At 44.9% G+C, this 27,321-nt stretch overlaps 1 protein-coding gene across 1 annotated transcript in view; it reads right to left on the bottom strand.

Annotated features, from left to right (window-relative positions):
• Positions 1 to 27,321, bottom strand: part of LOC141052043 (cytochrome P450 2G1-like) — a 177,083-nt gene that overhangs the window by 37,177 nt on the left and 112,585 nt on the right. The window contains exon 7 of the mRNA XM_073549222.1: positions 13,813 to 14,000. Coding sequence (XP_073405323.1) covers positions 13,813 to 14,000 — 188 coding nt within the window. The remainder of the gene's footprint in view (positions 1 to 13,812; positions 14,001 to 27,321) is intronic.

Raw genomic sequence — 27,321 nt, 5'->3', positions numbered from 1 at the left:
GTTTATCAGTTATGAAGAATCAAAAATGTGTATGTTCCATTAATACCTTTGTCTTTCTCATTTGTTTACAGCCCGCGGACGTGCTGTGATTAACGGGGGGTATGTGGCACCCCTGAGGATTCAGTCACCACAATGGTACTGCACCTCCTCGGAAGGTGTGGTGCCTCACTACTCAGGTAAGATGGTAGCACCTGACCACCAGACTCCAGCACCTGCTCCCAGCACGGAAACCTTAGAACAGCAGAGTACCCTCTATGGCCCCTGCTTTGGTTCATGAAGGGTGCTGGGAGGTGGGTGGAGCTTAGATTGCACTAGAGGGGGAAAGCTGACAAGAAGTGAGGGCATTCCCCTGAGGGGTATGGAGAGAGAGGACGTGTTTGCATCAGCCTCCTGTGAGCTGGAGCTGCTGGCAAGGAAAGAGAGAAAGAGAAAGATCAGTTCTTTAGAAGAAAGATAGAAAAGTACGGAACGTGAGGAGGAGAGAACTGGGATCGGAGCTAGAGCAGAGCCCTTTCCTAAGTTTAATGCGCCAAAGGCCAGGTGCCGATATCTGAGGCTGTGTGTGATACTAATGATCCTACAGCAGAAACTGGAGGAATAGAAGTTGTGATCACTCTATTCCCACCTAAGACTCGAAGACAGAGCAGCAATGTGTGTGGGCCGGGACATGATTGTAAGGAGTCCCTGAAATAGGTTACAGCTGCCTGTCATGTGAGTGGAGTTCTAAGTAACAGCAAGAGAGAGGAACTTGAGTGTAATTCATAGCTACAAGTACTTCAGATTAGCGCTAGCAAGGAGACGCTCAGAAAAGGCACATGAAAGGGAGTGCTGGAGTGCTGGAAGGGTGTATTCCATCTGCCTGGGAGTTGGCTGAGCCCCTGAACTGGAGGACACAGCACAGAATCGGGCACCTGTCTATGCCAGAAATGTGAGTAAAGCTTTGGAACTGCATTCAGCTGTGTCATTGCCTTGTTCCTGCATCAACTTACTCAGCATTGCTACATCTCTGTGCCTAACACTACACCATCTACCTCAACATCTACTACTGCTGCCCTGGGACTACAGCTCTGCCTGTGGAGAGCTATTACATCTCTAGTGCATCCCACCATCTGTCCCAGAGGATCTGTACTGCAGCACTGGTCCCCTTCTGACCAGATACCACAGGTGGCATCACGAACTTATCCACACATAAACTTTATTCATTCAACCTATTTTACATGGACACCCAGGGCCACGGACTGGGTCACCTCCACCGCGACACATCCCCTTTAATACACCAGCCCAGTACTGAGTAAGTGAACCCTACTTGCCCTGAGGGTGCTCCACTCCTCCACACTTTCGGCTATGTTCTCACATAGAGTTTTTGATGCGTTTTTGAGCTGTAGCATTGCTTTCAACCAAGACAAATGCATTCACTGGGGAATGTCATTTTAACATTTTACAACCTTATCTGGCCATGTGGTGTGACACATCATCAGGCACAGCCTGTTTCATTTATGAAAGAGGAACTCTGAAAGTCAAAAGCCTATTTTTACAGGGCCATCAGGCGGCCTTTACTATTCTTAAAGGGCCAGCAGTCGGCCCTCACTATTCTTAGAGAGCCAACAGTCTGCTATGCTTTGCTGTTCCCATTATTAAACAGTGGGTCTTATATACTGTTATTGCGTATGTAGTGAGTGGCAGGGCTGCCCAAAATTTGGACGCACCCAAATATTCCTTTGGAGAGACGTACAGGAGGGCCTATTGAAAACAATGTACCCATTATTAGGAAGTGGGTCTCCCATATTGTTTGCCTATGCAGTGAATGCAAGGGCTGCCAAAACTTTAGAGACACTACAATGCCCATTGGAAGAGACGTGGATTAGGACCTGATAAAATTGTTCCCATTAGAAAAGAGCTGGTCTCCCAGAGTATATGCCTATGCAATGAATGCAAGGGTTGCCAAAAATTAGGAGGGCACTACAATGCCCCTTAGAAGAGACGTGGAGGAGGGCCCCATAAAAAATGTGTTTGCCTGTGCAGTGAATGCAAGGGCTGCCAAACATTTGGAGGCACTAAATGCCCCTTGGAAGAGATGTGGAGGAGGGCCTCATAAAAAAATGTTCCCATTAGAAAGGAGCTGGTCTCCCATAGTATTTGCCTATGCAGCGAATGCCAGGGCTACAAAAATTTGGAGGCACTACAATGCCACTTAGAAGAGACAAGGAGGAGAGCATCATAAAAAATGTGTTTGCTTGTGTAATGAATGCAAGGGCTGCCAAAAATTTGGAGACACTACAATGACCCTTGGAAGAGATGTGGAGGAGGGCCTCATGAAAAAATCTTCTAATTAGAAAGAAGCTGGTCTCCCATAGTATAGTGTTTGCCAATGCAGTGAATGCAAGGGCTGCCAAAAATTTGGAGGCACTATAATGACCCTTGGAAGAGATGTGGAGGAGGGCCTCATGAAAAAAATCTTCTAATTAGAAAGAAGCTGGTCTCCCATAGTTTTTGCCAATGCAGTGAATGCAAGGGCTGCCAAAAATTTGGAGGCGCTACAATGCCCCTTAGAAGAGACGTGGAGGAGGGCCTCATATAAATATATTCCCATTAGAAAGAAGTGGGTCTCCCAAAGTGTTTGCCTTTGCTGTGAATGCAAGGGATGCCAAAAATTTGGAGGCACAACAATGCCCCTTAGAAGAGACGTGGAGTAGGGCCTCATAAAAATGTTCCCTTTAGAAAGAAGCGGGTATCCCATAGTGTTTGCCTATGCAGTGAATGCAAGGGCTGCCAAAAGTTTGGAGGCACTGCAATGCCCCTTGGAAGAGATGTGGAAGCAGGCCTAATAAAAAATATGTTTGCCTATGCAGTGAATGCAAGGGCTAAAAAAAATTTGGAGGCAGTAATATGCCCCTTGGAAGAAACGTGGAGGAGGGCCTCATAAAAAAATGTTTCCATTAGAAAGTAGGTCTCCCATAGTGTTTGCGTATGCAGTTAATGCAAGAGCTGCCAAAAATTTGGAGGCACTACAATGCCCCTTGGAAGAGACGTGGATTAGGGCCTCATAAAAAAATGTTTCAATGAGAAAGGAGCTGGTGTTCCATAGTTTTTGACTATGCAGTGACTGCAAGGGCTGCCAAAAATTTGGAGGCACTACAATGCCCCTTGGAAGAGATGTGGAGGAGGGCCTCATAAAAAAATGTTCCCATTAGAAAGGAGCGGGTCTCCCATAGTGTTTGCCTTTGCAGTAAATGCAAGGGCAGCCAAAAATTTGGAGGCACTACAATGCCCCTTAGAAGAGACGTGGAGGATGGCCTCATAATACAATGTGTTTGCCACTGCAGTGAATGCAAGGGCTGCCAGAAATTTGGAAGCACTGCAATGTCCCTTGGAAGAGATGTGGAGGAGAGCCTCATAAAAAAATGTTCCCATTAGAAAGGAGCTGGTCTCCCATAGCGTTTGCCAATGTACTGAATGCAAGGGCTGCCAAAAATTTGGAGGCACTACAATGCCCCTTGGAAGAGACGTGGATTAGGGCCTTATAAAAAAATCTCCCATTAAAAAGGAGCGGGTCTCCTATTCTTGTAATGCACATGCACTAAGTGTATGGACTGACAAACATTTACCCCTGGGGGGTATACATAAACATACTGTATACCAATTTTTTTTACGGCCATCATAAGCACCCTTTAAAAAAATTATGTGGGTGTTACATCATGGACCATGGTCACCCTGGTGATATGGTGTTGGATTATGAGGAGGAGAAGAGAGAGGAGGACAACAGCAAATAGCCAAAATCAGGAAGCGTATACCCATGTGTGGGTGTGAAGAGGTGCATGGGAATAGACCTACCAAAAAAAGACTCTGGATTTGAGTTTATGTTGCGCTGCTATCTTTTTAAGAAGTCTGGCCCAATCCAGCCCTTTTTCATTTTTATAAGCGTCAGCCTGTCTGCATTTTCCTTTGACAGGCAGATGCGCTTGTCAGTTATAATTCCACCAGCGGCACTAAAAACCCGCTCTGACAAAACGCTAGCGGCAGGTCAGGCCAGTACTTCCAAGGTGTAGAGAGCCAGTTCATGCCACGTGTCCATATTGGATACCCAGTAATTATAAGGCATAGAGGAATCACGGAGGACGTTGGTACGGTCAGCAAGGTACTCTTTCAGCATCTTCCCAAACTTTACTCTCCTTGTGAGAGTACCCCGCGCCTCAGGGCCTGTGCAATGGGAGGGTCTGAGAAAATTCTCCCAGAACTTTGACAGTGTTCCCCAGCCTCTGCTGGATTGGAGTTGTGTGTCTCTCTCCTGTACTCCTTGGTTGTCCACCGAACTGTGACCTCTGTCACCAGCATTTTCAGATGGGAATTTTTTTTAATAATTGCGCAACAAGGGCCTTCTGGTAGTGCCCCAATGTTAGGGCTGGTGGAACGCACCAAATAATTAAAGATGGTGATAAGGTGTGTTCGCAGCCTTCAGTCCACCGTGCAGAGGTGGTACACTGCTGCTCAGTAATAGCAGACGCTATGTGGTGGTATAAGAGAGGAACACACGTGGGTTAACGTCACAAGGTGTGTACATTGCGAACTCTGTTACATCACAGAGCCACACTACCGCGGAACATAAATGCCGGAGCTTGTTTAAGCTTACAGAGCTCGGCAAGGTGAGTGCTCAGTATTTGGTCACAGAACTCGCTCCATGGACACAGAGTCAGAGTCCCTCTAGACCGACTAAGCAGGCGGCGCTGCACCTGCGGACTTCACCAATGGACGCTGGCGACTGTGGAGTGCCGACCAAGCACACCATGGCGTACAGACAAGCCACCACTTGGACCTGATGCTAGTCTCAGACTCTGCCTCCTACCTGCACCTCAGCCTGGGCACTAACAGGCAAGGCTACACAACACATGCGTACCAAGGGTAGGGGTTTCTTAATGAGTCATTCACCAGAGACATTCATACATGCATGCAACACTCACTCCACATGGTATGTAATTATTTCCTATAATAGCGCATGGCTATAGCTGCAGCCTTTCGGGACCTTCCTAGCGAACCAATCGGTGCATCAACAGGACCTGAGCATGTGACCTCCGACCTCCAATGAGAGGTCGTCCCTCGGGCATGCTCAGTAGACCAAAAGAAGGACTTAGTCCCAGGAGCTGCTCGTTGCTGGCTATTGTGAATTGCCAAGGCTGAACCAGGGGTGGCAGCAGCAACCAAGCCGACGACAGCCGAGAATGGGACAGCAGAAGGCAAGGCTCGGATTCCTCCTGTGCAGGGGAAGAAACCTGATGCCTAACACCCATGTTAGTAGACCTGCCCACTTTGGGAATAAGAGATAAAAAGTTCTCCTTGTAGCATGGGTCTAGAAGTTCACCAGCCAGACTGTCACCCAAAAGTTTGAGAATGTGAGGGTCTAAGTTAAGGCAGCGTAACATAAACTCAATCATGTTAAAGCGCGTCAATGTGAAACATGAACAGCAAAATGGCTTTAGAAATTTAGGAAAATAACACATGAGATGCTTCACACAAAATGTGGCCAAAGCCCATCCACAATCGTCAGGGACTCATCCGATTCATGAGATTACCTTGACAATGGTGGATGGGCTAACATTATTTGGCCATTTTTGTGCGAAGAGTCTCTGTGTGCAGATCCGGCAGCTCCGGGTAGGTTTTGAGAAACCGCTGAACCACAAGGTTAAGCACATGGGCCAGGCATGGTACGTGTGTAAGCTCGCCTTGCCTCAGAGCTGCTACCAGGTGTCAGGGAATGCCACACACGAGCATGCCTGTTACGATTCTGCAGCACAGGAGTAGGGGAGGAGGGGAAATATGGACCCTGCACTGCGAATAGGCTGATACCCTACGATGGAGTGGGCGACCCATTCCTAGCGAAAAGACCCACTGACGATCCTAGGTTAAACTCAAGCGAAGACCTATAGATAGGGGGAAGGGGTCCCTGAAAGATCTAAGGACTAGGTACAAAAACGGGTCACCTCCTAATAGAAAACAAAGAGAAGGCTGCAGAAACAAACTGAAAGCAGAAACTAAGACTAGCAGAACCAGAGGTTCCAGTACTACTCTAATTAAACACACAGAAGGCAAAGCAAAGCTCCAAGCCAGAACTCAAGCGGATTAACACTGTTGTCCAGCAAGGAATAGGAGACAGGTGCAGGTTAATAAAGGGTGATGCAATCACCTGACCCAAGACAAACCCAGCACCAGAGGAAAAAGACCAGCAGCCAGAACACTGCAAGAAAATGGTGATTCTAACAGTACCTCCCCTTTAACGAGGATCCCCCGGATCCTCTAGGCCGAGCCTTTTTCGAAAATCTCCTGTGAAAAGCCTTAATTAATCTTGAGGCTGAGACATCCACAGCTTTCACCCATGGAATTGTCCTCGGGACCAAAACCCTTCCAGGACACGAGATACTGTAAGCCTCCTCTCTGCCACCTGGAATCAAGAATGCGTGAAATCTCAAACTCACAGTCCTCATCAATTGGAGGATCAGACGACATAGCCACCTTATCTGACGTGTCAACTTTCTTCAGCAAAGATACAAGAAAAGCTGAATTAATTTTCCAGGACGAAGGAGTGTCCAATCTGACCGCTGCCGAGTTGACAATCTGAACCACTTTGAAGAGTCCTACAAACTTAGGCCCCAATTTTTTAGAAGGGATCTTTAAATGCAGATTCCCAAAGGACAACCAAACCATGTCCCCAACAACAAACCTCGCCTCCCTTCTTTTCTTGTCAAAATATTTCTTAGACCTCCTATTAGCCTGATTCAGATTATGGCGCACACTGGTCCAAACCCTTTCCAAATTTCCAGAAAAACTCTCCTCCTCTGGCACCGCTGCCCCAATCCTAGAAAAAGGACCGAAAGATGGATGCTTCCCAGTACAACAAAAAAAAGGAGAACACCCAGCCGAAGAAGACGTATGATTGAGAGCAAACTCAGCTAATGGTAGATATTCTGACCACATCTCCTGATTGTCTGCTACAAAACATCTCAAAAACTGCTCAACATCCTGGTTCTTCCTCTCAGTCTGTCCATTGGACTCCATTGATAACCCGACGAAAACGACAGATGAACCTTAAGTCTGTCACAAAAGGCATGCCAAAATCAAGAAACAAACTGTGGTTCACTATCGGAGACAATGTCCGTGGGGACACCATGGAGTCTGACAATCTGGCAAATGTCTTAGCGCAGTGTAATTTATTGAATGGGACCAGATGACACATCTTACAAGACCGGTCCACCACAACCCAGATGACAGAAAAACTCTCAGAGACCGACAGGTCGGTGATAAAATCCATTGCAAGATGCGTCCATGGGGAACTAGGAACCTCTAACGGGCACAGCAACCCTGCCGCTGGAGAGTGAGAAGCCTTAGACATAGCGTACATGGTACACTGATGCATCCACTTGACGATTTCTCTTAGCCACCCCGGCCACCAGAAACTCTGACCGATCGACTTTCAAGTCTCGGCAATCCCTGGATGACCCACCAAACAGGACTCATGACATTCCGTAAACAAAGCTCTCCTCAGGGCTTTAGGCACAAATAACTTCCCATACGGAGTGTTAGTTGGTGCCGCATTCTGGGCTTTAAGAATGCTATTTTCCAACTCACAACCAAAAGCTGCAACCAACATCCCTTTCTGCAGAATAGATTCCTCCTTTTCAGTATTAAACGCTGGGGAGAAACTTTGAGATAAAGCATCAGCTTTAACATTCTTTGTCTCAGGGATATATGTCACAGAGAAATGGAACCGGACAAAAACCAATGCCCACCTAGCTTGACAAACATTTAAACATTTAGCAGCATCCAGATAGACCAGTTTCTCATGATCAGTAAAGACTTGTATAGGATGTCTAGCGCCCTCCAAAAAATGTCGCCAATGCTCAAATGCAAGCTTAATAGCCAGCAATTCTCGGTTCCCAACATTGTAGTTGAGTTCCGCCACTGAAAATTTCTTAGAAAAGAACGTACAGGGATGTACCCCATCCTCTCCCTCTTGTGACAGAACAGCCCCCACTCCTACTGATGAGGCATCCACCTCTACCAGAAAGGGCTTAGTCTCATCTGTCTGGATCAAAACAGGAGCAGAGCTAAACTTCTCCTTGAGATGCTCAAAGTCCTTAACAGCCTCAGGGGACCACAGGACAGTATTGGCACCCTTCTTAGTCAGATCAGTAAGGGGTTTGGCGATAACAGAAAAATTCTTTATGGACTTTCTGTAATAATTAGCAAACCCCAAGAATCTCTGAATTGACTTCAAGCATTCAGGTCTAGGCCACTCCAATACCACCTGAACTTTCACCGGATCCATCTCAAATCCCTCACTGGAAACAATGTACCCCAAAAAGCTAATTTTCTGTACCGCAAACTCGCTTTTCTCCAGTTTATCAAAGAGTGTGTTTTCTCTCAGAATCTGCAGAACCTCGCGGACTCTCTGCCAATGTGACTCCAGATCGGGCAAGTAGATCAAAATATCATCCAAATAAACGATAACCCTCCTACCGATCAATGGCCTCAGAATGTCGTTGATTAAATTTTGAAAGAATGCCGGAGCATTTGTAAGGCGGAAAGGCATTACTAGACACTCAAAGTGACCTTCTGGGGTATTAAAGGCTGCCTTCCATTTATCGCCTTCTTTAATCCGCAGCAAATTATATTCCCCACAGAGATCAATCTTAGAGAACCACTTGGCTCCAACTAATTGGTTAAACAAATCCAGAATTAGCGGCAAGGGGTAAGAATTGCACACAGTGATCTTATTAATCTCCCTGAAATCCAGACATGGCCTAAGATCCCCATCTTTCTTTTTGACAAAAAAATCCCACAGCCACAGGGGACTTGGAGGGTCTTATATGACCTGCAGCAAGACTAGTCTGCAGGTATTCCTTTAAGACCTCCCTCTCGGGGATCGTCAGATTAAATAAACGACTCTTAGGGAAAGTAGCACCTGGGACAAACTAAATAGCGCAATTGCAATCTCTATGCGGTGGTAGAGCTTGTGACTCCACTTCAGAAAATACTTTCCAGAACTCCTGAATGGCTTCAGGTAGCTCATTTTTCACCACAGCAGCAATGTGTACATCACAACACTTCCCATAACACCCCTGACCTCAGAATCTTATAGTATTTGACGACCAGTCTAGCACAGGATTGTGTATTTTTAACCAGGGTAACCCCAGGACGACTGGAAAAGGCAATTTATCAAGTACAAACAAATCTAAAGATTCCTGGTGCTCCATATTCACAGTGAGTGGAAACCCGGTGACCTTTTGAGAAACGCACCCATGCTTTGGCGAAGTGTTATCAATTGCCACTACAGGAAAAGGGAATGATAAAGGTACAGACTCAATCTTTACTTGTCTAGAAATTGTTTATCGATCAAATTCAGTGCAGACTCACAGTCCACCATCACTTGAAAATCCATAGTATGACCATGGCAGATAGAACTATCAGAAAAAGAAACTCCTGCAGAGTGTAAAAATGCAATACGAACAGGAGGGTTACTCTGACCCCTTTTTTTTTCCCTGATTTATGCAACCTTCACATTGCTTGATAAAATGGCCAGTCTTACCACGATAAAGGCATAGCCCCTCAGAGAACCTTCTCTCCCTTTCCTTGGAACAAGAGGACATTGCCCCAAGTTGCATCGGTTCCCCATAGTCCACGGGGGTCTCTTGAGAGACAGGATCCAGCAGAATTGAAGACTTCTCCTCATTCTGCCTGTCTCTCAATCTTCTATCCACCCTGATGGCTAACTACATGGCAGCCTCAAGTGTAGCAGGTGCAAGGTATGCAATGAGTAAGTCTTTAACCCTGTAATTCAGACCTGCTAAAAACTGACTTTTGAGTGCTGGATCATTCCAGCTGACTTCTGCAGACCATTGTCTGAACTGGGTACAATATCAATCAGCGTCAACAGAACCCTGTTTCAGCCTTCTGAGTTTAGCCTCGGCTGTAGCGACCCGATCCAGATTGTCATATATTAACCCCATAGGAGAAAAAAAACTTTCTACTGACACCAAACAAGGGTCACCTGGACGCAATGAAAATGCTCAAACTTCTGGCTCCCCTCGTAATAAGGTCATAATAATCCCCACACGCTGTAATTCAGCCCCTGAAGACTTGGGTCTAAGCCAAAAATAAAGTAAACATGCATTTTTAAGTTAAATAAATTCCTGTCGTTTACCAGAAAAACATTCAGGCAAACCCACCTTAGGCTCTTCACTGCGGACACCTGGGCAATTACTCACGTGCTGTTGTAACCAGGAAATTTCCAACGTTAGCCATTGCAGGCGTTGAGCGAGATCCTGAACGCTGTTCATTTTGCAGAAATCCGGGAGGGCTTTTTTTTTTTTTTTTTTATACTTTCTCGGGCTGGACAAAGTGTTATGATTCTGCAGCACAGGACTAGGGTAGGAGGGGGTAATACTGACCCTGCACTGTGACTAGGCTGATACCCTACTATGGAGTGGGCGACCCATTCCTAGCGAATAGACCCACCGACGATTCTAGGTTAAACTCAAGCAAAGACCTATAGATAGGGGGAAGGGGATCCCTGAAAGATCTAAGGCCTGGGTACAAAAACGGGTCACCTCCTAATAGAAAACAAAGAGAAGGCTGCAGAAACAAACTGAAAACAGAAACTAAGACTAGCAGAACCAGAGGTCCCAGTACTGCACTAATTAAACACACAGAAGGCAAAGCAAAGCTCCAAGCCAGAACTCAAGCGGAATAACACTGTTGTCCAGCAAGGAATGGGAGACAGATGCAGGTTAATAAAAGGTGATACAATCACCTGATCCAAGACAAACACAGCACCAGAAGAAAAAGACTAGCAGCCAGAACACTACAAGAAAATGGCGGATCGTCACAAACATAACAGATACTAACAATGCCTGGCTGTAAGTTCAATGGTGTCAGCCACAGATCTGCCTGTTCTTTCAGAGCTGTCCACAACTCTTCAGCATTGTGCAGTTTGTCACCTCATCATATTAGCTTCAGCACAGCCTGTTGCTGCTTGGCTGAGGTAGTACTGCATTTCTTCCAACTTGTAACTGATGTGGTCATTTTGGAAAAGGAGGCTGAAGAGGTGGAGGAGGTGCAGAAGTTGTAGACTGTGGGGGCAACCCTGATCCTCAGCATCGGGAGGATGTGTTTCATCCCAAGGTCCAAGTGGGTCCCGGCTTCCACTATGTTAATCCAGTGTGCCATCAGCGAGATGTACCATCCCTGCCAACAAGCACTTGTCCATGTGTTCATGGTTAGGTGGACTTTCCCAGTACCTGTATTGTTAAAGGCACAGATAATGATGTGGGACATGTGCTTGTGTAATATGGGGATGGCACATCGGGAGAAATAGTGGTGGCTGGGGACCGAGTACCGGGGGATGGCCGCCAACATCAGGTCACGGAAAGCTTCTGTCCCCATCAGCCTAAAAGGCAACATTTCGAGCGCAAGCAGTCGAGAAATGTGGGAATTTAGTAGTGTGGCCTGTGAGATTCTGGCTGCGTACTTGCGCTTGCATTCCAAGGACTGGGGTATGGACAACTGAACGCTGCGCTGGGACAAGGACGTGGATGTGCTTATTGATGGTGCTAGTTGAGTGTGTGCAACGACAGGTGCAGGGCAGGAGGCATCATCGCGTGCACCATGGACAGGGGATTGTGTTGCACGCACAACAGTAGAGAAGCAGTGGTGTCACCCCCAGACACTATTCCTGAACTCTGTGGCTCATCTCACAAAGTCAGGTGCTTTGCTGCCATGTGCCTGATCATGCTGGTGGGAGTCAGGCTGGTCGTTTTGCTACCCCTGCTGATGCTGGCCTGGCAGGTGGTGCAAATGGCCTTTCTGGGGTTATCGGTAGAATCTTTAAAAAAAAAAAACAACCAGACTCGGGAAGTCCTAACAGTTGGACTGGCAACTTCAGTCATGTTGGTGTTGCGGGGAATGGTTGCCCACCTTCTATCTGCGGCCACTACACTGCTTATTCCTGCCTGTTGGGGTGCTACACCTCCCTCCCCCTGTGTGCTGCTGTCCTCACTCTCCTGACTTTCTGGCAATTGTGTTTCATCATTGTTCACCTATTGTGACACTTTCGCACCGTTGCCTTTGTGTGACCGTGGCTGCTCAAACATTTGGGCATTGCTACATGCGATCTCCTCTTGCCCCGCTTCAAGTGGACCGGGTGAGAGGTCCGAATCTATAAATGGAAAATTGAACAACTCTTCGGAGTGTCCAAGTGTGGGATCAGTTGTCTCTGGGCACTTGGCTTGGTGGGAAGAAGGAGGTTCAGGGTGAAGAATATGTGGTACAGACTCACGGCTACTGAGACTTGACCGTGTGGAAGACAGGGTGGTGGCAGCAAAGTGACTGGAGCCATTATCTGCTATCCAACCAACAACCTTTTGACACTGCTCTGGGTTCAATAGTGGTGTGCTGCGGTCCCCTAGTAATTGGGACAGGAAGGTTGGGCAAGAAGATGTGGGTGTTTGTTGTGACACAATTTCAGCTTGCTCACGGCCTTGACCTCTGCATGCACCATCTTCTCCAAATATGGAGCAAACTTATATGTGATCCGTGTGACAGGCAAACCATAGTTTTAAATAGCTGGCCTGTAGGTCACTATTTTTACCAGCAACCTGGTGTCAGTAACTTTGCTAACACACTGCAACATAATTTAAATGGAGGACAGAAATGGCAGCATTTTGACCACACTTATATGTGATCCATGTGATGGACAAACCACAGTTTTAAATAGATGGATTTTAAGCGCTGTGATATGGAAAGGATTTGGCTGTATGCTCCAGTGTCAACAAGCAAATGGAGCAGAAAGACGGTGTTCTCTGGATTGCTTTTTAAGCAAATAATCAGGATTCAGATCCAAAAAAAAAAATTATTCCTGGCTCCTGATACCTGGGGCTATGTCTAGAAATATCTGTAAAAGCAGCAGCAGACAGAACTGGAATGGACCCTCTTGCTATATGCACTGCAGTCTGCCACATAAATTGCCTGCCTGCCTAGAGCTGATATCTATGCAGCTGGATTAGTCCTCATAAGGACTGCTGGTTGAGATAGATATGTGCAGAATGTACTGTGGTATACCTACACTAACTAAAAAACAAGTAGATCTCTCCCTAGCTCAGCAGCAACTCTCCCTGCACTGCCTGATTCCGAAGTAGACAGTGATGAGCATGGCGGTCCCAGGTCTCATATAGACCTGATGACGCTATGCGACCAGTCAGTCACTGTAATGCCACAACCAACATAGCTGCGGCATTATAGCATGTGGCAGACAATCCCTGCATGTTCATTGGCTCTCTAAAGAGCACCAAACATGTAGGGCGGGGACCCGAGCTCCCGCTGAGCAACCCTGAAAATACTCGGCAAGCTCCGAGCATCTCAAGCAGTGAGATGCTCGGGCGAGTACCTAGTAGTGACGAGCATGCTCACTCATCACTAATTGTAAGTACAGAGTGCTATAAAATATAGTGACTGCAATCTATTAAGATGATAAAGACTTAGATGGGAGCTCTTCTTTAATGAAGGGCTATGCAACACAGGTCAATGTGCCACACTTGTAATGATAACAAATGTTTCATTTATACTAGGTATTAACCTCAAATCACCATAGAACACTAATCTTTTAAATGCAAAAAATGTGTTAGTAGTTTCGAAATTTAGGAAGATCTACATAACTGTGTGAATATTGCCCAGTTATGTTTCCCCATTGTTGAAACCAACACAGTTGGAAGCCCTCTTGAAAAATCCATCCTTAGTCTTGATGTCACTACATGAATTGCACAGGATTACCTTGGGGATGTTGTAGCCATGAAAGTTCACATGCCTTGTGGCTGATCGAGGTGCACCCAATGGGAGAACATCACTATATCTCAGTAGCTCATGTAGGAAAGCATTTGTATAAGGCATATGGTTCCTGTCATCTGCCCTGGGCTCCTTCTCTCGTCCAATCACTTGGTCAATCTCCTTATGTATTTTATCTGTAGGTCAATAAATAAAATGTACAGATAGTCGGCTTTTGCTGTTTAAAGCTTCTGCAATGTCTTGCATAGAAATAAAAACCAAAGGAGCTAGATATTAAATAAAAAGAAATGAATATCCCAAAATTAGTTTTGGCCAGATTCACTCGAATCAGTAGAAATTTTGTCCAGTTGGCCAGCATTGTTCTGGATTCAAGCAAATTAAAGCACAACACGTTTAACATTTCACAGAATTTGAAATTTTTAGCAACTTTGGCTAAAATTGTATTAATTAAGAAATGATTTTCTCATCTTTAATAAGCAATAATAGTTGGAGATTATTTTCACATCAGTAACTCAAAAATGGTAATGCAATAGCAGATGAGTATTATTTACTAGAGTTGAGTGACTTTGGACGGATCGGGTTTCATGAAACAAAATTTGAGTCGGAAGAAACTGGTCCTACTAGGGCAAAAAAAGTCGGAGTTTCGTCCGAAACCCGACCCCAATGCAAGTCAATGGGAAATAAAAGTCGGCATTGAGTGGATGACATTCATCCACTCAATGCCGACTTTTATTCCCTATTGACTTGCATTGGGGTGGGGTTTCGGACGAAACTCCGTCTTTTTTTTTCCCTAGTCGGACCAGTTTCATCCGACTCAAATTTTGTTTCATGAAACCCGATCCGACCAAAGTCGCTCAACTCTATTATTTACTATACTAGATGGAGGCCCAGGAGGGCGGTAATATCACGATGGGGGCAGGCTTTGCAGCATTGAGAATCTCTCCCCCCCATGTCCTCACCCACCTATCCACTCTCTCTTTCCTCATGTGCAGACTTCTCCTGTCTGTGCTCTCTTCTTTGACCTGTCCACCCCATATGCTATCCCCTATGTCTGCTCTCTCTCTCCTTCCTGTGCTATGTTGTCCCCTCATGTGCTGTCCCGTTTGAGCTGTCTCCCCCCCGTGCTCTGTCTCTCTCATCCCTGTGTCTGACCATGTACAGAACATACTACAGCTCCTGGGCAGGGGAGGAAGCAAAAGACAATACTGACATTACAGCAGGAGATTGCAGAGGATACATTTTGTGAGGTAAAATATTGTTTAAAAACAGTCAGTGAAATATTTTACCTCACAAAATGAATCATCTGTGTTCCCCTGCTGTAATGTCAGTATTGTCTTTTGCTTTCTCCCCTGCCCAGGAGATGTGGAATGCTCCATACACAGTCAGACACAGACAATGTTTAAAATGAACTTTCGTTCGTGGGAAAACCCCTTTAATGTGATCAGCTTCCTCTGCCTGTGGACACTTTGCGCATCTGCCCCCTGGATCAGCCGAATGATTCACTGCACCTGCGTGCAATTCGCTGAGTGTGTGAGTATGAGTGTGAGTGTCTGAGTGTGTGTGTGAGTGTGTGTGTGAGTGTGTGAGTGTGACTGTGAGTGTGTGAGAGTGTGAGTGTGTGTGATGTATAGTGTGTGCGTGTGGTGCAACGGTGTTCCGTCTTTGGTACCGTGCAATAGGTTGGTACCAGCAGCAGTTTCCATATTGAGACACCCCTTACATGGGTGTCCCAATATGGCGGTCGGTGAACTTCCTCCGCTTGGAATGCTGGGATACGGTGACCTCTGGACAGAACAGGAAGTGAAAACATTACAAGGCAATTATATAAATAGATGGTATTCATGAAAGAATACTTGTAGAAAGGTTGAAGGGGTTTTTAGGATTACATTATTGTTGGCATATCATAAAAATTCACATGTGGTCAAAATTGTTGGTACTCCTCGTTTAATGACAGAAAATCCCACAGTGGTCACAGAAATAACTTGAATCTGCCAAAAGTATTCATAAATCAAAAATCTATGAACATGAACAAATGAAAGTCAGACATTTCTTTTCAACCATGCTTCCACAGAATTAAAAAAAAAAATTAAAACTCATGAAATAGGCCTGGACAGAAATGATGGTACCCATGAAAATAATGTGACAAAAGGGACATGTTAAATCAAGGTGTGTCCAGTGTCCACTAACTAGCATTATAGGTGTCTACAATCTTGGAATCAGTGAGTGGGCCTGTATAGGAAGGAAAGATATGTCTCAGGAGATTAGAAAGAAAATTATAGACAAACATGTCTAAGGTAAAAGTTATAAGACCATCTCCAAACAGCTTGAGGTTCCTGTGACTATAGTTGCACAAATTATTCAGAAATTTAAGCTCCATGGGACTGTAGCCAACCTCCCTGGATGTGGCCACAGGAGGAAAATTGACGACAAAGAGATGGATAATATGAATGGTATCAAAAGAGCCCAGACAAACTTCTAAAAAGATTAAAAGTGAACTTCAAACTTAAGGAAGATCAGTGTCAGATCACACCATCCGTCGTTGTATGAGCCAAAGTGGACTTCAAGGGAGATGATCAAGGAGGACACGGAGTCTCCTTCAGCAAGAAGATCGTTGGGTATAGCTGCGACCAGCTGCTTGGAAAGCATCGCCAAACCAGGGATTAAAGCTTGAGGAGGCCAATTTGAATATTCCAGGTGCCTTCTGGGAAAAGTGAAGAGTCTCCCTCTGCAAGAAGATCGTTGGGTACAGCCAGGACCAGCTGTTTGGAATTCATTGCCAAACCAGGGATTGAAGCTTGAGGCAGTCAATTTGCATATTCCAGGTACCTTCTGGGAAAAGCGAAGAGTCTTCCTCATCAAGAAGATCGTTGGATACAGCCTGGACCAGCTGCTTGGAAAGCATCACCAAACCAGGGATTAAAGCTTCAGGAGGCTAATTTGCATATTTCTGGTGCCTTCTGGGAAAAGCGAAGAGTCTGCCTCAGCAAGAAGATCGTTAGGTACAGCCGGGCCAGCTGCTTGGAAAGCATCGGCAAAACAGGGATTGAAGCTTGAGGAGGCCAGTTTCCTATTCCAGGTGCCTTGTGGCAAAAGCAAAGAGTCTCCCTCCTCAAGAATATCGTTAGGTACAGGCAGGACCAGCCGCTTGGAAAGCATCACCAAACTGCGCGCCATAATTATGGCGATTTTTGCCTCTGGTACATTATTGCAAGAAAGCTTGGCTGATTGAGTAGATTACACAATAAGGAAAAGCAAAGGAGATTACACAAGAAGAATACACACAATAGATTACACAAGAATGAAGACACACAACAAGTCAGCAGGATCTAGGAGCAACATGGCAGATGTGACAACCTATATGGTGAGCTGCAACACGTGCTACATGTTCAGAGATTGACTAGAAGAATCCAACTTCAACTGCCAGAAATGTTGACTACTGGCCATTTTAGAAGAAAAGGTGCGGGTTCTGGAAGAAAGAATTGCAACTTTGAAACTCATCAAAGAAAATGAAGACTTCCTTGACAGAGAGCAGAAGCATCTCTACTGGTCACAGAAGGTGAAGAAAGTGTCAGAGAACCTCCAAAAGCAGACGAGTGGAAGCATGAGAATAAAAGCAAAAAGAAGATCATGGAGACATTACCAACCACACAACTGAGAAACCGATACCAAAACCTTGTGGAGGACGAAGATGGCAAACCTAAGGATGAGGCACTACCAGCAAGCAAAGAAGAAAAGTGCACACAGCAACACCCAAGAGTGACAACAAAAAGTACAGCCAAGAAGTGAAGAAGAGTGCTAGTGGTGGCAGACTCACTACTGAGAGGCACAGAAGCAGCCATCTGCTGACCAAACATAACCACAAGAGAAATATGATGCCTCCCAGGTGCGAAGATCAAGGATGTGACTGATAGGATAACCTCGACTAACCTCTGCCCTAATCCGTACCTCCCACTCCCGACTCCAAGACTTCTCCCGTGCTGCGCCAATCCTCTGGAATGCTCTACCCCAAGATATTAGGATCATCCACAATTTGCATAGTTTTAGGCGCTCGCTCAAAACGCATTTGTTCAGAGCGGCCTATCACATTCAGTAATCAAAGTCATGTTATGTTTGTGTGTGTGTAGCCCATTCACTATCTCCATCTAACCCCCACCCCCTGAAGATGGCTGGACCGTCATTGTAAATACATCATTGTAAATACAAACCTATGCTTTGTATCTCCCCCACCTCATTGTAGATTGTAAGCTCCACAAGCAGGGTCGTCTTATTTCGCTTTAATTATTGTATTGTTAACGTTGTTACTTATGACTGTTGTGTTTGAAACTGTTCAACTGTAAAGCGCTGCGGAATATGTTGGCGCTATATAAATAAAGATTATTATTATTATTATAGGATACCAAAGCTCATCAGTTCCAAAGACGTCCACCCATTTCTTCTGATACATGTTGGCACCAATAACACAGCAAGGAAAGACCTAAAGACAATCTGCAAGGACTTTGAAGAGTTGGGGAAGAAAGTACAGGAACTGGATGCGCAGGTAGTTTTTTCTTCTATCCTTCCAGTAGACGGGCATGGCACCAGGAGATAGAACATGATCCCTGATGCTAACAACTGGCTAAGACGATGGTGCAGACAATAAGGATGTGGATTCCTGGACCATGGTGTGAATTACCTGTATGACGGACTCCTCGCTAGAGACTGACTACACCTCAACAAACCTGGGAAACACACATTCGCCAGAAGACTCGCTTCACTCATCAGGGTGTTAAACTAGAAGAAGAGGGTACGGGAAGAAAAATGTTAGACACGAACATGAAGCCAGAAAATATACTGATGAAGGATATGAGCTGTGGCATAAAAGACGCTAAACAACATACTCCGAAGGGAGGTAAGAAAATTTCTAAAACAATCCACAGGGAGGAGATTGGAACAAAACAAAATCCTTTACACTGCATGCTCGCAAATGCCAGAAACCTGACAAACAAGATGGAAGAACTAGAAGCAGAAATATCTACAGGTAACTATGACTAAGTGGGAATAACCAAGACATAGTTAGATTAAAGCTATGACTGGGCAGTTAACTTACAGGGTTACAGTCTGTTTAGAAAGGATCGTAAAAATCGGAGAGAAGAAGGAGTATGTCTTTATGTAAAGTCTTGTCTAAAGTCCACTTTCAGGGAGTATATTAGTGAAGGGAATGAGGATGTCGAGTCCATATGGGTTGAAATACATAGAGGGAAAATTACTAACAAAATTCTCACTGGGGTCTGTTACAAACCCCCATATATAACAGAAATCATGGAAAGTCTACTACTAAGGCAGATAGATGAAGCTGCAACCCATAATGAGGTTCTTGTTATGGGGGACTTTAACTACCCGGATATTAACTGGGAAAAAAAAACCTGCGAAACCCATAAAGGCAACAGGTTTCTGCTAATAACCAAGAAAAATAATCTTTCACAGTTGGCGCAGAACCTACCAGAGCAGCAGCATTTTTAGATCTAATACTATCTAATAGACATAACAGAATAACAAATCTGCAGGTGATCGGGCATCTAGGAAATAGCGACCACAATATTGGACAGTTTTACTTGTCTTTCGCAAGGGGAACTTGTCAGGGAGTCACAAAAATACTGAACTTTAGGAAGGCAAAGTTTGAGCATCTTAGAGATGCTCTTAATCTGGTTGACTGGGACAATGTCCTCAGAAATAAGAATACAGATAATAAATGGGAAATGTTTAAGAACATCCTAAATAGGCACTGTAAGCAGTTTATACCTTGTGGGAAAACAAGGACAAGAAATAGGTAAAACCCAATGTGGCTAAACAAAAAAGTATTAAACACCTTCTTCTCCACGGTATTCACAGTGGAAAATAAAATGCTAGGTGAAATGCCGAGAGACAAAGAAAACCCTATATTAACCCCTTTACCCCCAAGGGTGGTTTGCACGTTCATGACCAGGCCAATTTTTACAATTCTGACCATTGTCCCTTTGAGGTAATAACTCTGAAACGCTTCCATGGATCCCGGTGATTCATAGAATCATAGAATCGTAGAGTTGGAAGGGACCTCCTGGGCCATCTGGTCCAACCCCCTGCTCAAAGCAGGATTCGCTAAATCATCCCAGTCAGATGTCTGTCCAGCCTCTGTTTGAAGACTTCCATTGAAGGAGAACTCACCACTTCTCGTGGCAGCTTGTTCCACTCATTGATCACTCTGTCAAAAAGTTTTCTCTAATATCTAATCTGTGTCTCCTCCCATTCAGTTTCATCCCATTGCTTCTAGTCTTTCCTTGTGCAAATGAGAATAAAGTTGATCCTTCTACAATATGACAGCCGTTTAGATATTTGTAGACAGCTATTAAGTCTCCTCTCAGTCTTCTCTTTTGCAAACTAAACAATCCCAAATCCTGCAACCTTTCCTCATAAGACAGGGTTTGCAGACCGGTCACCATTCTGGTTGCTCTTTTCTGAACTTGCTTCTGTTTGTTGATGTCTTTTTTAAAATGTGGTGCCCAAAACTGGACACAATATTCCAGATGAGGTCTGACCAAAGAGGAGTAGAGGGAAATAATGACTTCACGTGATCTAGACTGTATGCTTCTGTTAATACATCCTAGAATTGCATTTGCCTTTTTTGCTGCTGCATCACACTGTTGACTCATATTCAGTCTGTGATCTATTAGTATACCCAAGTCTTTTTCACATGTGCTGTTGCTTAGGTCTATTCCTCCCATTCTGTATATGCTTTTTTCATTTTTATTGCCCAGATGTAGTGCTTTGCATTTTTCCCTGTTAAAAACCATTCTGTTAGTTGCTGCCCACTTCTCCATTTTATTTATATCTTTTTGAATCCTCTCTCTCTCTTCTCTAGTATTAGCTATCCCTCCTAGCTTTGTGTCATCAGCAAATTTAATCAGTTTACCCTCAATTCCTTCATCTAAATCGTTGATAAAGAAGTTGAACAATACAGGGCCCAGGACAGAGCCCTGTGGTACCCCACTTGAGACATTCTTCCAACTGGATGTGCAGCCATTTACGACCACTCTTTGGGTCCGATCACTAAGCCAGTTATGAATCCACCTAACAGTTGTCTTGTCCATTCCATACTTAGTCATTTTTTCAATAAGGATTGTACGAGATACTTTGTCAAATGCTTTGCTGAAGTCAAGATATACTATATCTACAGCATTTCCTTGATCCACCCAATCAGTGATTCCGTCATAGAAGGAAATTAAGTTAGTCTGACATGACTTATTAGTTACAAACCCATGCTGACTCTGTTTAATCCCTTCATTGTTATCCAGGTACTGACATACATGTTGTTTAATAATTTGTTCAAAGATCTTTCCTGGTATAGAAGTCAGACTCACCGGCCTATAGTTGCCTGGGTCCACCTTCTTCCCGTTTTTGAAGATAGGAACAACATTTGCTCTTCTCCAGTCTTCTGGGACTTCTCCTGTTCTCCAAGAATTTTCAAAGATTATGGAGAGGGGTTCTAAAATTTATTCTGCTATCTCCTTCAGTACTCTGGGGTGTAATTCATCTGGACCTGGAGATTTGAATTCATTTAGGTTAGCTAAGTGTTTCCTCACTATCTTTCTGTTTATAGATATCCTCGATTCTTCTATTCCCTTAATAGGACAGTGAAGAACAGTTGATGTTACATTTCCTTTCTGAGAGAAAACAGATGCAAAATAGGAATTTAAAAGTTCGGCCTTCTCAGCATCCTGTCTTACCATTTCATCATTTTCATCCTGTAAAAATCCTATAGCATCTTTGACTTTTCTTTTACTTTTGACATATCCCCAAAATCCTTTATTATTGCTTTTGACATCTCTTGCAAGCCTCAATTCATTGTCAGCTTTAGTAATATGATTTGTGCCCTGCAGGTTCTGCAGACAGCATTATATTCTTCTTTAGATATGCCTCCCTCTTTCCATTTTATAAACATTTCTTTCTTCCTTTTTAGCATGTGCTTAAGTTCTGTGTTCATCCATCCTGGCTTCCTTAAATGCTTCCTATTCTTCCCTCTTTTCGGAATTGTTAACAATTGTGCTTTGAGAATTTCATTTTTCAAGATTTCCCATCCTTCCTGGACATTTTTGTCTTTAAGGATATCCAGCCATTGGATCCCTCCAATTCTCTTTCTGAATCCCTTAAAATCTGCCTTTCTGAAATCTAACCTTGACGTCTGAGTCTTCACAGGTCTTCCTCCTCTAGTCATCCAAAATTCTAAAATAGCATGGTCGCTACCTCCTAGGGTCCCAGCCACTTTTACCTCCTCAACCATTTCCTCCCTGTTTATAAGGATTAGATCCAAGGTAGCAGTTCCCCTTGTTTTCTCCCCTACCTTTTGGAAGATAAAGTTATCAGCAAGAGAGGATAAGAATTTCCTTGACCTGTTAGTTTTGCCAGAGAGAGATTCACAACAAATGTCTGGATAGTTGAAATCTCCCATGACAACTATGTCATATTTTTTGGAGAACTTGGCCATTTGATGAATAAAGAGTTAATCCATATCTTCAACTTGCACAGGCGGCCTGTAGTAAATGCCTACAATGGTGTCCTTTCCATTGTTCTGTCCTTGTATTCTTACCCAAACAGTTTCCACAGAACTCCCAGTCTCTGAAGCTTCAATCTCTGTGCAGATATACGTGTTTCTAACATACAATGCGACACCTCCTCCTCGTTTATCAAGTCTGTTTCTTGCAAATAAGTTGTATCCTTCTAGCCTCGTATTCCAATCATGTGTATTGTCCCACCAAGTTTCAGAGATTCCAATGACATCATATTTCTTCTCCTGTGTTAGTAGTTCCAGTTCTCCTTGTTTGTTGCCCATGCTTTGTGCATTAGTATAGAAACATTTTAGTTTGTGATTGGATTCTCTTTCTCCAATATTTTTATTAATTAGATTCTTTTGTCTTCGTTCTTCCTTTCTACTTCTAATAGCAGAGTTCTCAAAAGCATTTGTCAGGTGTATGGCTTTTTTTGTTCTTTTGCTTCCCTTCCCATGTTGTTTTAGTTTAAAGCTCTCCTTACTAGAGTTGAGCGAAACGGGTCGAAAAATTTCAAAAGTCGCCGACTTTTGGCAAAGTCGGGTTTCATGAAACCAAACCCGACCCTAGGATGAGGTCGGCCACGAGGTCGGCGACTTACGCGCCAAAGTCGCGTTTCAAAAGTTTGTTTTGCACTCTTTTTCAGCCAATCAGGATCCACGGACACTGTGGGCAACGTGATGACATAGGCAGGGGTCACCACCATCTTTCAGAAGGGCATGCAAGTGATTGGCTTGCTTTGGTGGGCGTCACAGGGGGTATAAAAGGGCGTGCACGCCGACCGCCATCTTACTTCTGCCGATCTCAGTATACGGAGAGGTTGCTGCTGATTCTGTAAGGAGAGCATTAGGCAGGGAAGAAGACAAAAAAACTGCTTCTGCTGCTAGCGATTTGGCCTCCACAACACACCAGTCACTGTGTGTGCAGTGCAAGGGGAGGCTATATAGTGGTGTATCAGTGGTGTTGGTTGTTGGGCTGCCTTCTAAGGCTTCCTGACATTCCTGCATTGCTGTTTACCCACTGCTCCACAAACTGCTTTTTTAAAAGCAATCCCAATTTTTTTTTTTTGTCCTGCTGAGAAGAAAAAAAAACTGCCTCTGCTGCTACCAATTTGGCCTGCACAACACACCAGTCACTGTGTGTGCAGTGCAAGGGGAGGCTATATTGTGGTGTATCAGTGGTGTTGGTTGTTGGGCTGCCTTTTAAGGCTTCCTGACAGGCTGGCATTGCTGTTTACCCACTGCTCTGCAAACTGCTTTTTTAAAAGCAATTCAATCTCCCTTATCCTCTAGTCACTTTGGTCACAGCTGTGCCATCGAGCCTGTCACATAGCGCTCAGATATTCATTGGGCCTCACACAATCCAAAAGTGTCCAGTGTCCAAAAGGGTGTGCAGAGATTCAAAATCTCCCTTATCCTCTAGTCACTTTGGTCACATCTGTGCCATCGAGCCTGTCACATAGCGCTCAGATATTCATTGGGCCTCACACAATCCAAAAGTGTCCAGTGTCCAAAAGTGTCTGCAAAGATTCAAAATCTCCCTTATCCTCTAGTCACTTTGGTCACAGCTGTGCCATCGAGCCTGTCACATAGCGCTCAGATATTCATTGGGCCTCACACAATCCAAAAGTGTCCAGTGTCCAAAAGTGCGTGCAGAGATTCAAAATCTCCCTTATCCTCTAGTCACTTTGGTCACAGCTGTGCCATCGAGCCTGTCACATAGCGCTCAGATATTCATTGGGCCTCACACAATCCAAAAGTGTCCAGTGTCCAAAAGTGTGTGCAGAGATTCAAAATCTCCCTTTTCCTCTAGTCACTTTGGTCACAGCTGTGCCATCGAGCCTGTCACATAGCGCTCAGATATTCATTGGGCCTCACACAATCCAAAAGTGTCCAGTGTCCACAAGTGTCTGCAGAAATTCAAAATCTCCCTTATCCTCTAGTCACTTTGGTCACAGCTGTGCCATCGAGCCTGTCACATAGCGCTCAGATATTCATTGGGCCTCACACAATCCAAAAGTGTCCAGTGTCCAAAAGTGTGTGCAGAGATTCAAAATCTCCCTTATCCTCTAGTCACTTTGGTTACAGCTGTGCCATCGAGCCTGTCACATAGCGCTCAGATATTCATTGGGCCTCACACAATCCAAAAGTGTCCAGTGTCCAAAAGTGTGTGCAGAGATTCAAAATCTCCCTTATCCTCTAGTCACTTTGGTCACAGCTGTGCCATCGAGCCTGTCACATAGCGCTCAGATATTCATTGGGCCTCACACAATCTAAAAGTGTCCAGTGTCCACAAATGTTTGCAGAAATTCAAAATCTCCCTTATCCTCTAGTCACTTTGGTCACAGCTGTGCCATCGAGCCTGTCACATAGCGCTCAGATATTCTTTGGGCCTCACACAATCCAAAAGTGTCCAGTGTCCAAAAGTGTGTGCAGAGATTCAAAATCTCCCTTATCCTCTAGTCACTTTGGTCACATCTGTGCCATCGAGCCAGTCACATAGCGCTCAGATATTCATTGGGCCTCACACAATCCAAAAGTGTCCAGTGTCCAAAAGTGTCTGCAAAGATTCAAAATCTCCCTTATCCTCTAGTCACTTTGGTCACAGCTGTGCCATCGAGCCTGTCACATAGCGCTCAGATATTCATTGGGCCTCACACAATCCAAAAGTGTCCAGTGTCCAAAAGTGTGTGCAGAGATTCAAAATCTCCCTTATCCTCTAGTCACTTTGGTCACAGCTGTGCCATCGAGCCTGTCACATAGCGCTCAGATATTCATTGGGCCTCACACAATCCAAAAGTGTCCAGTGTCCAAAAGTGTGTGCAGAGATTCAAAATCTCCCTTATCCTCTAGCCACTTTGGTCACAGCTGTGCCATCGAGCCTGTCACATAGCGCTCAGATATTCATTGGGCCTCACAGAATCCAAAAGTGTCCATTGTCCACAAGTGTCTGCAGAAATTCAAAATCTCCCTTATCCTCTAGTCACTTTGGTCACAGCTGTGCCATCGAGCCTGTCACATAGCGCTCAGATATTCATTGGGCCTCACACAATCCAAAAGTGTCCAGTGTCCAAAAGTGTGTGCAGAGATTCAAAATCTCCCTTATCCTCTAGTCACTTTGGTCACAGCTGTGCCATCGAGCCTGTCACATAGCACTCAGATATCAGTGGGCCTCACACAATCCAAAAGTGTCCAGTGTCCAAAAGTGTGTGCAGAGATTCAAAATCTCCCTTATTATCTAGTCTCTTTGGTCACAGCTGTGCCATCGAGCCTGTCACATAGCGCTCAGATATTCATTGGGCCTCACACAATCCAAAAGTGTCCAGTGTCCAAAAGTGTGTGGAGAGATTCAAAATCTCCCTTATCCTCTAGTCACTTTGGTCACAGCTGTGCCATCGAGCCTGTCACATAGCGCTCAGATATCAGTGGGCCTCACACAATCCAAAAGTGTCCAGTGTCCAAAAGTGTGTGCAGAGATTCAAAATCTCCCTTATCCTCTAGTCACTTTGGTCACAGCTGTGCCATCGAGCCTGTCACATAGCGCTCAGATATTCATAGGGCCTCACACAATCCAAAAGTGTCCAGTGTCCAAAAGTGTGTGCAGAAATTCAAAATCTCCCTTATCCTCTAGTCACTTTGGTCACAGCTGTGCCATCGAGCCTGTCACATAGCGCTCAGATATCAGTGGGCCTCACACAATCCAGAAGTGTCCAGTGTCCACAAGTGTCTGCAGAAATTCAAAATCTCCCCTGTCCTATAGACACCTTGTCCCTTGTTTTACATTACTATATAGTTTGTTGGATTTTGTCTACATTTCTACCAAAAATGAGGAAGGCTGGTGGAAGAGGCCATGGAATTGGGCGGGGGTTGGCAGCTGGTAATGATGGTGTTGGTGGTGGATCTGATGGTAGTGGCAAGAGCAAAATAGGAACGAATGCAGGAGGTGTTGAGCCTGCGTCATCGTTTGGCTACATAAGGCCTCGAACGCTTAGTTTTCTAGGAGTTGGCAAACCGCTTTTAAAGCCAGAGCATCAGGAAAAAGTTTTGTCTTACATTGCTGACTCAGCCTCCAGCTCTATCGCCTCCTCTTCTTCAGTTGTAATAAGTAAAAGCACTGAGTCGTCATTGGAGGCTCATGTTCATGAACCACATCTTTCCTTGTGTCCTTCACCCCAACCAAGATTGAAGGATGACGCAGGCCATACTACTGATTACTCCATGGAGCTGTTTTCAAATACCATGCCTGGATTATCAAGTGAAATGGTGAATTACCCAGGCCAAGATGAATCTGACATGGAGTGCACTGATGCACAGCCGCTGATGGATGATTCTGCTGGTACATTCACTCAGAGCACTACATTGTCCTCGCAGTGTACAGAGCCAGATTCTGACCCTGATGAGACTCAGGTGCCCCTTCCCACACACTATACCACCATACACGGTGACACAGAGGAAGGTGCACATGACATAGAAGAGGAGGTGATGGATGACCCAGTTGTTGACCCAGATTGGCATCCATTGGGGGAAGAGGGTGCTGCTTCCAATAGCTCAGATGAGGAGCATCCACAGCAGACATCGACATCGCAACAGCTGTTATCTGGCAGGCCCGGAGCACTCCAAAGACAGGTTCCAAACATCAAAAGAGTTGCTGGACAGCTTGTCCAGAGGGTCAAAAGATCACAGCGTGCTAGGCCGCAAAATGTCTGCCAAAGTAGGAAGAGTGCAGTGTGGCACTTTTTTGAACAAAATCCTCATGATCAGGCCAAGGTTATCTGTAAGAAGTGCGCAAAGACCTTTAGCCGAGGGAAAAATCGGAAAAATTTGAATACCAGTTACATGCTTAGACATTTAACCAGCATGCACTTGCAAGCGTGGACACAACACCAAACCTCAAGTGCCACATGTGCAACTGATCACAACGAAGGTAGTCAGCAATGCTA

This window comes from Dendrobates tinctorius, unplaced genomic scaffold, assembly GCF_039654945.1.
Source record: "Dendrobates tinctorius isolate UK_male_01 unplaced genomic scaffold, ASM3965494v1 ptg000158l, whole genome shotgun sequence".
Lineage (NCBI taxonomy): Eukaryota > Metazoa > Chordata > Amphibia > Anura > Dendrobatidae > Dendrobates > Dendrobates tinctorius.
Note: the sequence above shows the minus strand (reverse complement) of the source record. Positions and strands in the feature narration are given on the sequence as shown.